The 16148-nt window shown below is 44.9% G+C and overlaps 1 protein-coding gene across 1 annotated transcript in view; it reads left to right on the forward strand.

Annotated features, from left to right (window-relative positions):
* The window catches only part of LOC138504843 (sodium/nucleoside cotransporter 2-like), a 239484-nt gene that overhangs the window by 53647 nt on the left and 169689 nt on the right, over positions 1 to 16148 (forward strand). Inside the window, exon 3 of the mRNA XM_069625280.1 lies at positions 2348 to 2409. Within this exon, the coding sequence (XP_069481381.1) occupies positions 2348 to 2409 (62 nt within the window). The remainder of the gene's footprint in view (positions 1 to 2347; positions 2410 to 16148) is intronic.

Below are 16148 nucleotides of genomic sequence, written 5' to 3' on the forward strand. Positions count from 1 at the left end.
CTCTCTACCTTACCACTCCTGCTGGAGCAACTTCCTCCTCACACTCGCTTGTGAGCGCCTGGCGCATGCGCTATTTTGTGACAGGCTGCCATTCAGCAAAGGAAGCTCTCAAAAATATTTCCTGAAAAAAATGGGCTGAGCAGAGTTCATTAGAATTAACCAGATACAGCCTTGCAATTGCAGCTGTAGAGGTGATGACGTGTTGGAACTTTAGATCACTGTTATACAGGACCCTAACATTGTGTGCCTTGAGAGGGACGTGAAGTGAGCAGGTCAGGGGGAAAAACGATTTGGGAGGGGAGTAGATGAGCAGTGTTAAGGGATTTGGGACAGATGACCTCTGTCTTAGAGGAGTTGAGCATAAGACAGTGAAGTGAGATCCAGTGATGAATGGTGAAGAGGCAATATGAGATCATTGGGGAGAAGGAGGAGACGGAGAAGAAGATCTCAGTATTGTAAGTGAAGCAATGATAGGAGAACCCAAAAGAGGAGATGAGTTTGAAGAGGGAGACACTGCAAAGTGCAAGAAGTAGTGGGTCCAGCACCGAGTATTGGGTGAGTGCCACCCGGATATGTGTAGGATCAGAAATGCCAGTGATACCATCGATCATGGGGTCTTGATAGATCGCCTGGCAGAGGCCGGCCTCTCGGGTGCTGCCCTGACCTGGTTCTCTTTTCTTTTGGACTGTTGCCAAACTTGTGGCGTTCCTCAATGTTCCTCCACCTCCCCGGTCTTGTTTAATACATACGTTCAACCTCTGATCAAACTCATCTTCTCTAATGGCTTCCTATGCTATTCCTATGCTGACAACACCCAGATCGTGGTTCGTCTTGATCTTTCCATCTCTGAACCGGCAGCCAGGCCGTGGGAGAATGGATGCGGAACAGCTGGCGCAATTTGAACAGGGATACGACTGAGGTGCTGGTGGTAGGCCCCTTATTTTTGGACTCCTGACTACTGCCCATTTTCCCTTGGCCCGTTTCCAACTCCTGTCTCTATTGTCAAAGATCTTGGTGTTAAACTTTCCTCTTGGCTCTCTATGGAGTCACAGGTGAATTCTATCTGTCAACTGGGCTATTTCCAGCTTAAGCTCCTGCGTCGTGTTCTTCCTGGTTATCACCGGGCACATGTAGTCTCGGCTATCGACTATTGCGACTCTTTGTTTCTTGCCCAACCTGCCTACATTATACAGCGTCTCCAGGTTCTTCAGAACGCTGCAGCACGCTTGGCTACCTTCTCCCCTTGTCGAGCTCATATATCTCCTATTCTCAGGAGTCTTCATTGGCTCCTGATCACCAAGCGTACAGGTTTCAAAGCCTTCTGCCTGGCACATCACGCTTTCTACAGCTGGGGGCCGAATATCTTCAGGCCAAATTTAGGCCCTATGTTCCTGCTCGAGCTTTGCACTCTGCTGATGCCTGCCTTATTTCTATCCCCATGGTAAATTTCAGCCGTATTGGGACCTGCACTTTTCCTGTGGCGGCAGCGGGCCTTTGGAGCTCCTTACTATTCCCACACAGGACAATGGTTAGCCACTTTGCCTTTCGTAAGGCTTTGAAGACTTTTCTGTTTTAGATTTTCTCCTTTTGCCTTGCAAGGAGATCCAAGATGCCCTTGGGCGCATGTTGCGGTGTATACGTTTTGCTTACATTACTTTGCATTACATCACCAGGATATAGAAAGGGAACAACCAGCGGGGAGTCAAACCAGGTGAGGGCGGTATCTTGGGTGACAAGGATAAAAAGAATTAGTGGGAGAAAAGGGTATTGCAGTAGTATAAAACAGTATAAACAGTACAGAACATGTGCTAGTTACATATGTGTGTCATAGCATAGAGTTAAGTATGATTAAGTTAGCACACATATAATTTCACCATCCATAGCTCTGTGTAATGCCCAATATATGCATTTTAAATGTTGTATAACAATATTGATTAAAAGTAGCAACATGTATAGACATTAAGAGCAAATGTGGAACGCGCTTCTAAAACAGAAAATAAGAGCAAGGGGGTGTGGTGCTGAGTACTGGTGTGTGTGTGTTTGTGTGGGCGTGAGTGTGCGTGTGTGTGGGAGCGTGCGTGCGTTTATGCGTGTGTAGCACTCAACACAATGGCTGTATGGATGGGTGTCCTAAGGCTGGTTGCTCCATGCTCCAATAACTCAGCCTATCGTTGACACTGAAAAGAGAAGCCCCCATTGCCAAAGATAAATGCTCATTGTGCATTGGATGGGTCCCCTGGATGCTGTGTATCAAGCAGCACCTGATGCTGGAGGGAGTGCAATGTAATGTAATGTGATGTTAAATGGTCTTGTATTTCTAATGCTTGCTGTCCTTGCTATGTTACAGGATTATGAAGAAGTCTGCCCGTCACCACCCACTAAAGCCCCCGAATCAAAGGGTTTTTGGAGGTACTGCAGTTCAGATATTTTTCTTTGTGTGTTATGTTATGTGAATTTGTTGAGTGCAAACATTCACCAGGCTTGGGCTACTTGGCACTAAAGCACCTTGAAAAGCTACACAATCCAGCAGTTAAGATGATGTAGTAAAATGGGAGTGCGACGGAGGACAAGCCGAACACACGAGCCACAGGTAAAGTTCAACACCTTTACATACAAGCAACAGCATGGGATGATGTGTACACCTCGGGGGCATACACCCCCCACTTTAACACAGTAAGGGGAACTATACCAAAGATGTCAGGATGGGTGTACAAAAAGGGGGCTAGGGCTGGCCTAAGAGACCGCTGATCGATTTAAAATCCCCTAATCCAATATAAAGTGTTGTGAATATACAGCACATTCCATTTCTTGCCTTCTCGTTCCAAAGTGTACAGCCCCCACCTTGCTGCTTTACTTCACCTACCGGCAAGTGCTTCATCCACTTTACTCTAGGGGACGTCTCTGGCGTAAAGGTTCTCATCCACTAGCCGAGGTTCACCCTCCTGGGCCAAGGATGATACCTAGTACCACATGCCAACCAGCAAGTATTTCTTCCCCCTTGCTTAAGTTTTTTTTTCAGGTTGTGTTAATGTTAGCCGCTGCCGAAGGGATGTCAACCCGGAGCCAAAGTCTATAGCTTTTTCCAACCCGCTGGGTCTAATGTTAGGCAGGGCCTGAGATATAGTCTGCCACATAGTTCCTTGTCTTACTCTCTTCTTGGTATACTCCCAACCATTGTCTGAGATATAGTCATCAGCATGCCTTCATCCTCCTTCTATGAGATAAAGGAACGGACCAGAAAACATATCTTCTCTGCCTACGCCCCAAGACTATGGAACGCCCTCCCCGTCAGCATCAGACACGCCCCCACGCTCCTACAATTCAGAAAAGTACTCAAGGCCCACCTCCTCAACAACTAGGCCATCACGTTGCCCCCTTGCCACCTGACTTGCTAGATGCCATCTGCCCCTCCCCTCCCCGCCGCCCTTTACAGCTGTACCCCTCCTCTGTGCCCCTCTGTATCCTAACCCCCGCTCTATATCTGTTCTGTTGTTACCTCTGAAAAGCGCTTCATTATGCATCTGTTCTGTTGTATACCTCCGTAAAGCGCTCGTTGTATATCTGTATTGTTGTATACCTCTGTAAATCGATCCATTGCTTCTCGGAGTTAGGTCTGCGCTTAGTAAATAAAATACTACTAATAATAATACTAATAATAATAATAATAATAATAATAAACCTATGGAGGCTATCAGCTCTTCTTCTTTTTTCTGGTCTTTGTCAGTGTGACGAATTGGATTGTGCTTCGCAGGGGTACAAGGACAAGTAGGGGTCAAATGGCCCACTCAGTCCTCACACTTCTACAAACCAAAACACAATGCAATCATAAAGGTAAATCAGGGACAGTTAAAAGATGTACCTCCTTCACCTTTTGTGGTAACATGGGCCGACGGAAGGCTATGCTCTTAAGAGGGATGTCAAGGTGAGTCAGTAGTGACCCAAGCAGCACAGTATGACATTCGAATATAAAGGGAATGTCCAATCAATGTTCAATAGAACCACCATCTGCACGTAGAACGAAAAGAGATTACTGCACAAAAACCCATCCCAAAGGAAGAACAGACAAGATGCAAGAGACTGGAGAAAGTAGCATTCTGAGCATAGTTCTAGGGGTGGTAGGTAATGTTATACCATAAAAAGAATATATTGTTGAAAACACGAACAATTGTGACCTAACCAGTCTCTATAGTCCAAGAGGACTGTGGCGGCAGTTCAAAAACAACAGTATCTGGATTCAGTTCTTGGTGGGCCGGCGCGGTCAGACCTTGGGTCGAACGTTGATGCGTGCTGATTAGGCTCAGTTTGGGCACGTGGGATCGTGGAGGCGCCAGCAGCGAGTGGGTGTCTAATAGGGGCGAATTCAGTTGCTCTTGTGGTAGAATAGTGGATCATCAGTGATGCAGGTCGGGGTGGTCCAAGGAACGCTTCGCAGTCGGCCAGGCTGAGTCAGGCTTTAGTAACAACAAATGGGCGTCGAAAGGTAGTCACCTTCCGTCTATACCACAATTTTTATCACAAAACTGACAGAAGGATATTTATTTAAAAAGTATTCCTCAAGCTAAGTCCTTAGCAATAACTCAATAGCCCTACAGGTAAGTAACCTCATAGCCCATTCCGCCAGCCCTAGCACAAGGTGATGTGCTGACTACAAATGGGATGTTGAGGTCCTCTCCCTCTCCTCTCTCATCACTTTCCTGTCTTCTAAAAGTAAGTGCATACGTGATAGAGGTCGGTCTCAGCCTTTAATGTTGCCGCCTCCAATGTGTATGACTTATAACATAAAGTAAAATAACTTCCCTTTAACCACTGGGCAAGGGACATAAAACAATATATTTCTGATCGTCTAACACTAAGTTAGATTGAAATATTTGATTGTGTTTGCTTTATATACGTCCCCTATGTCTGTATATATGGGATATCGGGGTCTGGATAATCAGTCCAGTACCACTTAAAGATAGGTCAACCGGTTTCAGCGGGATTCAGTCATTGGCCGTTTTCTTCAGGACGAATACTTCTATTAACGGTATTCTCTATGTTAACTTCAGTATTAGTGAAGATTATGAGGATATCTTCGGGTGTCCAGTGGGCTTGATGCATGGATCCCTGATTCCTATAGGATAAAACGACAGAAAAAGACAAATGGAACCCTCATCAGTCTATGAGTACTTTCTAGGTGATTATATGGATATACATGTCCATACAATTCAAGGTAAGCAACTTCTTACCTATGTAGGGCAGTCTTCTAATGTTGCTGCCTGTTCTATGGTGAGCCGATCGAAAGCTCAATTCAATCAGTTCCAGAATGGAATCTGTGAACAAATGAAATCATGAAATCAATAGACAATGCTGATGTTAATTTGCATTGTGCTTTAAAAGTCTATCCATGTGGTGGGCGTGAACTATGCTGTGGCCAAACAGAAACCTAAAACCACAATAAATCAAAATAACAGGGCAAGAGGTTTTTACCTGTCTTCGCTGGTAAAAATGCGCACAGTGAAAGGATCGATTCTTCTGTCCTTGTAGCCGTGCTCCTATTAATAAAAACACACATAGGGTCCCTTAGGTGCTTATCTTTTGTCCATGTCTCACAAAACATTTCAATATATAATACCATGTGCCTATCACTCTATGTTGCTAATTTTCAAAGACTGCCTTCAACTTTGTTCAAAACTATATATGTGCCATGGTTCCCGCTGATGGCGCTTGCACTTGCAGCACTTCCCTGTCTTGGCATGCTGGCCTCTACTCTTGGTGTATAGCCGCCTTCCCCAAAATTGTGTTTGGCTCACCTTAATTTCTTTGTGAACGCCGTGTATCGTCTATCGGTTCGTGTGAGGTGCCATCTTGAGATGCTCGTTGTTTATGAACTGACGTTCCGATCACGTGATTCGTTGGCTCCGTGTAGCGCAACTCTAAGTTTTCTCTCTGAATCCCGGCATGGTGGTTCATGTTAATTACACACAACTGTGCCATCCAAATGCTGCAAACTGTCATCTCCTCGTGTGCTGGGAATTCGCTCCATTCAGTATCTCATTTGCGCAGCACTCGCCAACTACCAAGATGTCCCAGGTATGCTGGGAGATGTAGTTTCTTCTCCTGTTGTTTCCGATTAAGGACGATGATTCCAATAGCGAGGCTTAGACTAACTCAGAGTTTCAACTAACTCAGAGTTTCATTGTTATAAGAGTCCAGATGGTCAGCCATTCGTACGTTGCGGATTCCTGTTGTTAGTTATTCTAACACATTTTCGCCGTGGATTGTGGGAGGTGTAGTTTCTTGTTGTACAGGCACAATTGTGGATAGGAGCGGGGTGAGATGGGGCTCCATGGTGTACTGTTCCATCAAGTGTAAGGTATGACATCTTCATACCCTATATCAGGTCTCAACATTGCTATCAGCTCAGTTACTACTCAGTGCTTAATAGTGCCGGGACCAAAGTGCTGTATTAAGTTAGTTTTACATTAATACACAAACCCATATATATGTTCACTGTACTGTCGTTCTGTTACATAACAGCCAGAGTTTGCCAACATATCTCCTCATTGAGGCCGAATTCATGACTCCTTTGCCTAAAAATCCAATGCTGTTCTCTCTTTACTAACAGGGCTGCTATGTTCCCTCCACGTTTAGGTATTTTGATTTTTTCCAGAATGGTCCATGCAAGATCATTTTCCGTGTGTTTCATTTTAATGTAATGTTCAACCAATGGAGCCGTTCTTTTTTTGGTCCTTATATTGGATCTATGCTCTCCAATACGAATTTTGATGGCTCTCGTCGTCATTCAAATATACTACATTTGTGGTGTTGCAATTCGTTAAATGCCTCTGTTCCCAGGGGTATTTCCATCCAATGTCAATTGACGTGGTATGCTCAGTGAATTTACAGACTGTGCAGTTACCACAAGGTGTGTGGCCCATTGATCTCAGTGTATTCCAGAGGGTGGTTGTATCAGGTACCATATTGCTTTCTTTGTAACTGTGGACCAAGGAGTCCCTAAGGTTTGTTCTCCTCCTAATTGCGAACAGCGGTGTTGGTAATGGCGTTTCTTCTACATTCAAGGTGTGCCAGGCTTTTCGAATCTCTTTCTTTAGGCGGTTAGTGACTGTAGAGTGACTAAACACTGCTGTTACAGTCTTCTCATCTCTGTTCCTCTTGCCATGTTGGTTGAGGGTAACGTCTCCTGGTATGTTTCTCGCCCTCTTTCTGGCTTGTTTTATTATCCTGTGTGGGTAATTTCTGTCTTTAAGGTTCTTCGTGAGTCTTTCAGCCTCTCTATCATATTCACTTCTGGTTGTGCAGTTCCTCTTGAAACGTAGAAACTGGCTGAACAGTAAGTTTTCCTTAAGTGACCTTTGATGAAAACTGTTGAAGTCAAGTAAGGAATTTCTATCCGTAGGTTTTTGAAAGACCGTGGTTTCAAAGGTATGTCCCGTTCTTGTGATCTTGAGATCCAGGAAGGTGGCTTCTGATGTACTTGCTTCATGAGTGAATCTGAGAAAAGGTTTGAGTTCATTGATCCATTGACCGAAGTTGTTCAAAGTACTACTATCTCCTTTGAAAATGAAAAGTATATCGTCGATGTATCAACGCCAACTCACAATATTGCTGGCGAAAGGATTGGTGTCAGGTTATATACATTTCTCCTCAAAGTCAGCGACATATAGATTCGCAAAAGTGGAGCAAACGTTGCTCCAATTGCTGTTTCCGCTATTTGTTGGTAATAGTCGTCTTCATTCAAGAAGTAGTTTTTGGTTAAGGCCAGTTCTGCCAATTGCATAATCAATGTGGGGGCATGTCGATGGTTTTGGTTTGTAGTATCTTCTCAAACACTTTCAGGGTTTCCCTTTGCGGGATTTTTTAATAGAGTGACTTAATGTCCATAGTCACAATGTAGATATCTTGACTGTCTATGATAAGATTATTCAAATGAACTAACACTGCAGTGGTATCTTTTGTATACGAGCGCATTTTACCTACTTCTTTTCTTAGGAAATAATCTACACATTGTGTCAGTGGTTCTAGAATAGAACCAATGCCAGAGACTATTGGGCGCCCGGTTATTGGAGAGGTGCCTTTATGAATTTTAGGCAAGGCGTAAAAGGCAGGTCGCCTCGGGTAGATTGGACTTAGGAATGCAGCTTCTTTGGCACTAATGTGCCCTTCGGCTTCTGCTTCTTCAATAATTGGATTAATTATATTTCTTAGCCTCTCTGTAGGGTCACTCCCAAGTTTTTGATAGGTGGCTCGATCTTCTATCAGGGTTTTCACCATATTATCGTAATCCAGTTTGTTCATGATGACAATGGCTCCCCCCTTATCGGCCAGTTTTATAATTATCTCTGTATTCGACTGTAGTTCTTTCAGGGCTATGTTTTCTGTTCTTGTCATGTTATGGAAGCCTCCATTTGTTTCCTCTGCTTCAATTTCTTCTAATTTCTTGAGGATAACTTTCTCAAAGGTCTGGGATTCCACTGTGTTTGCATGTGGAGGTGGATAATAAGTAGACTTGTTATGTAGTCCTGTAACATCTGATACTCCTTTCTGGAAAAAATCAAAATACCTAAACGTGGAGGGAACATAGCAGCCCTGTTACTAAAGAGAGAACAGCATTGGATTTTTAGGCTACTGAGTCATGAATTCGGCCTCAATGAGGAGATATGTTGGCAAGCTCTGGCTGTCATGTAACAGAACGACAGTACAGTGAACATATATATGGGTTTGTGTATTAATGTAAAACTAACTTAATACAGCACTTTGTTCCCGGCACTATTAAGCACTGAGTAGTAACCGAGCCGATAGCAATGTTGAGACCTGATATAGGGTATGAAGATGTCATACCTTACACTTGATGGAACAGTACACCATGGAGCCCCATCTCACCTCGCTCCTATCCACAATTGTGCCTGTACAACAAGAAACTACACCTCCCACAATCCACGCTGAAAATGTGTTGGAATAACTAACAACAGGAATCCGCAACGTACGAATGGCTGACCATCTGGACTCTTATAACAATGAAACTCTGAGTTAGTTGAAACTCTGAGTTAGTCTAAGCCTCGCTATTGGAATCATCGTCCTTAATCGGAAACAACAGGAGAAGAAACTACATCCCTCAGCATACCTGGGACATCTTGGTAGTTGGCAAGTGCTGCGCGAATGAGATACTGAATGGAGCGAATTCCCAGCGCACGAGGAGATGACAGTGTGCAGCATTTGGATGGCACAGTTGTGTGTTATTAACATGAACCACTATGCCGGGATTCAGAGAGAAAACTTAGAGTTGCGCTACACGGAGCCAACAAATCACGTGATCGGAACGTCTGTTCATAAACAACGAGCGTCTCAAGATGGCGCCTCACACGAACCGATAGACGATACACGGCGTTCACAAAGAAATTAAGGTGAGCCAAACACAATTTTGAGGAAGGCGGCTATACACCAAGAGTAGAGGCCAGCATGCCAAGACAGGGAAGTGCTACAAGTGCAAGCGCCATCAGCGGGAACCATGGCACATATATAGTTTTGAACAAAGTTGAAGGCAGTCTTCGAAAATTAGCAACATAGAGTGAAAGGCACATGGTATTATATATTGAAATGTTTTGTGAGACATGGACAAAAGATAAGCACCTAAGGGACCCTATGTGTGTTTTTATTAATAGGAGTACGGCTACAAGGGCAGAAGAATCGATCCTTCCACTGTGCGCATTTTTACCAGTGAAGACAGGTGAAAACCTGTTGCCCTGTTATTTTGATTTATTGTGGTTTTAGGTTTCTGTTTGGCCACAGCATAGTTCACACCCACCACATGGATAGACTTTTAAAGCACAATGCAAATTAACATCAGCATTGTCTACTGATTTCATGATTTCAGTCAGTCAAAACAGGTTTATTCGGATGTATAAAAACAACCATTAAACAACAAAATACACATTGTAGCACAAATCCAGGTTACAGTTTGAAGAATCCAACAAACCCAAGATAAACAAGATCAAAACACGTAAAAGGAAGTGCAATCTTTGCACCATTACCCAACACTATAGATCAGAAAATATTTAGAGTGGAAAAGGGAGTCAACCCCAAGGACCCTATTACGTTGCACATGGTCCCTTGACTTGACCAAATGGTCACAAAACTAGATATCCGCCCTAGTCACTCAGACGCGTCCCCCCACAGGCCTTTTACCCAGAGGAGTACAGTTCGCTCCCGACAGGACAGTACAATGTGTGACAGTTCCAGGTAGGGCAACGGCTCCCAGATAGGGGCACGAGCTAATTGTAATCCCACTATATGGGGCCCGCACATAACCCCCAGATCTTCTCAAAACTTCCCTGACCATTTGGCCATTCCTGAAGACAATTTTAACAGAGTCAGAGGGGTTTATACCTTCGCCTGCCATTCTGACGCACCCCACCAACGCTTCCCTGGTCACAAAGGGACAGTTCCCAACAGAACGCAGCCAGTGGAGACATTTGTTTGAGAGGGCGTCCCTTGGTTCTCGCCTGCCCAAAGGCAACTTAGGTACCCCATGCAGGAAAACCGTGGCAGTACTTTTCCCCCCATGTACTGGACTCTTGGGGCGGCACCCCCTTGGACAGAAGCCACGTGCTCCGCTCCCTCCCTCCCTAGCAGGATTGATTGTCAGGCCGCTTGGGGGACTCTCCCCCATCACACTTGGTTCGATGCTCCCAGTAGGGTGGCCCCTCTCTGCGTTAGGATGCATCAGCTGGACAACCCGAGTAGGGCTCATTGATGCATTGGCGGTCCTTTCGCAGGGTGGAATAATTGAAGGTCGCTGAGGGGGGTTGAGTCCCTTGCCAACTGGGGGCATACTGGAAGACTCCCCCGGCGGGTCCACTCCACCCTTCCCCTCCCCTCTTATTCCCCGGGCATCAATCAGTACCAAAAGCAGTTTCTTGATGATTGCAATTTCAGAGAGCACTTGTGCACAGGAGCAACAGCCGACAGTATGCACCTCCTTCTGTAGTGCAGCGGTGGAGGAGTAGCTACCGTGGGTAACGGGTTTGAGAGCCCTGAAGGGGGTTAGATGAGAAAAGGAGCAGGACCCTGAGATCGATGCAAGTAAGGTCTCGCTCCATGAGCTACTAGTGGAGATAGGCGGGAGATTATCTTCGATTGCTCCAGTGGTTTCTGTGTCCAATAGATCCAAAGTGGTAGCAGCTGTGGCTGGGGGTGAGCAGACGAAAATAGGGCCAGAGGTAGGTGGGAGAACAGGTGGCAGGTGTAGACTTACAATGGGCGAACTGGGTTGGGGGGTGACAGAAACAACAGGTGCCAGGGATGCAAAAGGAAGAACTGACACATCACCAACCCCCCCTATGCCTGTGCCAGAGGCATTGGCCAGAGGCATGGCTTCAGAGTTCCCAGAATCGGTGGGCAGAGATTCTTGACAGACAATGTCTTCGAGCTTCTGAGTTGGGAGGGTTCCTTTGCAGCTCTGCATTGGGAAGTTAGCCAGATTACTGGAAGGCCTCCCCCCGCATTCGGTTCCTGGGGTGGGTGCTTTCGTACCCTCCACGGCATATATAGGCTCTCGGTATACAGGGTCAGTATCAGAACATGAGGAGGCCGTGGTATGGGACTTTGCTTTGGGCCTAGGTTTTTCAGTTACACCCTGATGGCTACTTCTTTTGATGACCAAGAGTTTTCTTGCTAGTGTATGCTCAGGGGCTTTGGACAGGGACTCAGTAGACTCAAAGCAAAACGTGGGCGGGGTAGATGGCGTGGTAGATGGCAGAGAGCCAGCCGGTTTCGTGGCCAGTTTCCTTGGCGCAGCGTGGCCCCTAAAGGACCTCAGGGACTTTATTAGGGACATGACGGAGCCCCTCAGAGCTGACCAGTAGAGGGCTGTACTGAGGTCCCGGGTCCGGGTCCGGCCCCCAGCAGGTTTTCACGGGCTCTACGCCGTCAGATAAGAAGACACCAGCAGTCCCAGGTGCAAAACACTAGTCTGCACTTACTTTACTTATCGCCCCCGTCCGATGGCCAACGCAAGGAGTGCCTCCCTCCACGTACGCCGAACACCAGCGGCGCCAAACACCGCGCCCTTGCCCCGCCGCGGGCTTCACCGCTGCGGGGCTTGCAGCGCCGTAATATGTCCAGGGGGCGTGGCCTCCGGCAGGAAGGGGAACGTCCCTCCAGGGACCCGACACCAGCGGCGCCAAACACCGCGCCCTTGCCCCGCCGCATTTGTTCACAGATTCCATTCTGAAACTGATTCAATTGAGTGTTCGATCGGCTCACCATAGAACAGGCAGCAACATTAGAAGACTGCCCTACATGGGTAAGAAGTTGCTTAACTTGAATTGTATGGACATGCACATCCATATAATCACCTAGAAAGTACTCATAGACTGATGAGTGTTCCATTTGTCTTTTTTTGTCTTTTTATCCTATAGGAGTCAGGGATCCATGCATCAAGCCCACTGGACACCCGAAGATATCCTCATAATCTTCACTAATACTGAAGTTAACATAGAGAATACCGTTAATAGAAGTATTCGTCCTGAAGAAAGCGGCCAATGACTGAATCCCGCTGTAACCGGTTGACCTATCTTTAAGTGGTACTGGACTGATTATCCAGACCCCGATACCCCATATATACAGACATAGGGGACGTATATAAAGCAAACACAGTCAAATATTTCGATCTAACTTAGTGTTAGACAATCAGAAATATATTGTTTTATGTCCCTTGCCTAGTGGTTAAAGGGAAGTTATTTTACTTTATGTTATAAGTCATACACATTGGAGGCGGCAACATTAAAGGCTGAGACCGACCTCTATCACGTATGCACTTACTTTTAGAAGACAGAAAAGTGATGAGAGAGGAGAGGGAGAGGACCTCGACATCCCATTTGTAGTTGGCACATCACCTTGTGCTAGGGCTGGCGGAATGGGCTATGAGGTTACTTACCTGTAAGGCTATTGAGTTATTGCTAAGGACTTAGCTTGAGGAATACTTTTTATATAAATATCCTTCTGTCAGTTTTGTGAGTCAGGTTTTAGCCACTGAAGGGATCAATGAGTGCCACTCCAGCGGTTCGATCTGGTGTGCGATGGTTGTTGAAGTGGTGATCTTTGGTGTGCTGATGTGTGATCAATGAGGCGGCAGTTCATGAGATAGCTGGGCCGAGTTATGTTTGTAAACCCCGGTTATAGTCACAAAGTGACTCTCCAGTGATTCGGTTTGGGCCCCCACGTTGAGCAGTCGCTTCGGGCCTAGTAAGTCACATGCTTCGCTAGGACACAATACAGTGTCAAGCTGATTTAGCTGCAAGCAATAGTTCTGCTGGTTGGACCAATGCAGATACCAGTGTTGGTACCTGGTGAACCTGGAGTGACTGGTGCGGTGCGGTAGAACAGGGAGCTTTGGCTGGTCTAGCCCTCTGATTACTGTGAGGCCTTTGCAGAGGACTCGAGGACAGGATGCTTTTGTTAAGGTTCTGCTCCTCTAGGCTATGAGATCCGTTGCAGAGTGGTTGGTCCTGATCCACAGCACCGGTCACTCCCTATGTGCCCCGGGAGTGGTGAGGTGACAGATCTTCCTTCTATCTTGGAGGGCTCATTCTTCAACTCAGGCTGAGGGATTTGGACAGTAAATCTGTCCCAAAGGAAGTCCAGTGAGATCTTCAGATGAACCTGCAGCTTTAAAGAATCCAAGAGGGTCTGAGAAGCATCTGCTGAAGAGGTGCGAGAACCCTTCTTTTAAAGGCACAAGTCTTCAGGCGATTGGTTTAAAGGTAGCCTGCTTTAGTGGACCAATCCCTACTCCTGGCCAGAGTGGACTATCTGCTGTTGATGTCACCCCCAGAGTGCTTTGCTCCAGAGGAAGTGGAGGTCACAGGAAAGGGTAAGAGAGACAGTGAGAAACACAGTGGTGGAAGGCTTCTTCCAGTGACCAGAGCCCTCCTACCAATCCTATTCCCACACCCTTCCCTCCTCACTGACAACAAAGGCCCTTTTGTCTGCAAAATATCAGGAAAATCCGTCCTGAAAGTCAATAGTGATTAGCAATTCAATTTTAGGGTTTCCTATGGAACTAGGTAAACATATTAACTTTAGTGTGGCGACCACCGCACTATAACATATATATATATATATATATATATATATATATATATATATATATATATATATTCAGTAAAAAAACTTTGTTAAAGGGACGTTATGGTTCAAAGTAAAACCGAAAAACCCCTGAAATTCTGCAGTTATGGTAAGATAAGCAACCATAACTCGCGCCACCGTGCACTGCTAACACTAACACCCAGGACATCAAAGATGACATCACAAATGTCATTGAGCAAGCCCCCGCTCCTGCCGCACATTTGGTGTAAATCCGTCCAGCGGTTTAGGCTGTAGGCGTGCGCAAAGTTTATGTCTATGGGAAAAAACAAAAGTTTTGGGACCCCCCCTATAACTTTGCTCGCCCTGGACCAAACCTCTCCAAACTTGGCAAAAAAATTCAGAGTGGGCCATATCCTTTTTTGCAAAGTTTGGTGAGGATTCGTCCAGAGGGAGCGAAGTTATAAGCCACCCAAAAATGCTCTTCCTATAGAAACACCAACTTAACCATAACTACATGGACGCTACAGCGTCCATGTAATATATATCTTCTAACAGGAAGGACAAAGTTAGTATGACACTAAAGTAAGATAGATCTGAAAATGTGATAGGTGTAAAACAGTCAATACGAAATGATCCTTGCCATTTTGTTGACTGCTTTCTCATGTTGAATCCTTGCCATGTTGGGCTAACTAAACCCATAGGTATTTGAACTCATTTTGAAGTTGACTAGTGTCTTAAAAGCATAATTCTGTATACTAAAAATAATGTTTGTCTCACACAAAAAAGAGGCCATAGTAGCTGAACATTCTCACCATCCAACTTACGTGGAATCTATGCCTGCCATGTCCTAGACAACAATATTGAGTCAAATGGGTGAATGATTAGATGAATTTGAGGAGCGAGAGTCTCAGTTCACAGGAAACAACCATGTACAACCTATGACAGTTTACGGATCAATTTTATTACCACTGAATACTTAGAACAAAAGAACAAGGTTGCTCAAAAGTAATGCCAATAGGTCTTAGTGTAGACATGTATTTCGGGAAAAATGTAGACGGTTTGGTTCTTAAAGAGCTTTTGCTTTTTTCAATGCTTAACAACATTAATCTGCCTTGTAAAATACATTTTTACCTATTTTTGCAATTTTTTTATTCCCGAAGAATAAGTCCTTATATGTCTCAATAATCATGGAGATTTTGGGTCATTTCAATCGTAAGTACAGTTGATATCAGTTAAAAAGCAGTTTAAACAATTCAGCAATTAAGACATTTTTCACCCAATTTCAAAGAGGAGGAATCATAGGTCGGTGATAAGATCCGACTGGAAGTCAAATGAAAGGGCAAGACAAATTCCTATATCTCTACATTGGAAGCTGTTCTAGTTGTACACTTGAAGATTCTGACCAAGAGGGAGAGGAGTGGACATATGTATGGAAATTCAAATAGAGCAAGCCTAGATGCCATCACTCGGAGCACTGTGAAGGTGCTGGGAAATGACACTTCCAGAAGGGGTGTGAGCGAGCGTGATCTGGTGGAGTAAAACTGGGATTACAGAAGCACAGATGGGGAGGAGAGGAAGGGTGTAGGAGCGCTGGAAAAAGATCAATGTTCTAAAAGGGATTCTTTGAAAACCATGATCTCTAGGGATCTACGAAAAGTTGATAGACAATTTGACAAAAGGTATTATCACAAACTACAGTATGCCCTATTGATAAAATATGAAAAGAGGATACAAGTCTTGTTAAAGAAAATGCACTTCTTATAAAAAACTGGATACAAATTGTGAAAATAATGTCAGAAATTCAATATGTGTCCATACACAGAATGTACACCATTATACTAAAAGTTAACCAAAGTAAATAGAGCAAGCATTAATATCATTGCCTGATATTTCAGTAGGTTGAGTTACTTGACAGATGTGTAGAAAATATCTCGATGCCTTGCACAATGAGCATAAAAGTAAGGCCTGGTTCTCGGATGACCTTAGAACTAGAAAAGTTGAGGTTAGTAAAGCTTACTTTGCATGGAAAAAGGAACATCACTCAGAGTTATTGGTTAAGTATA

Source organism: Ambystoma mexicanum, chromosome 11 (genome assembly GCF_040938575.1).
Source record: "Ambystoma mexicanum isolate Mex_15411 chromosome 11, UKY_AmexF1_1, whole genome shotgun sequence".
In the NCBI taxonomy this organism is placed as follows: Eukaryota; Metazoa; Chordata; class Amphibia; order Caudata; family Ambystomatidae; genus Ambystoma; species Ambystoma mexicanum.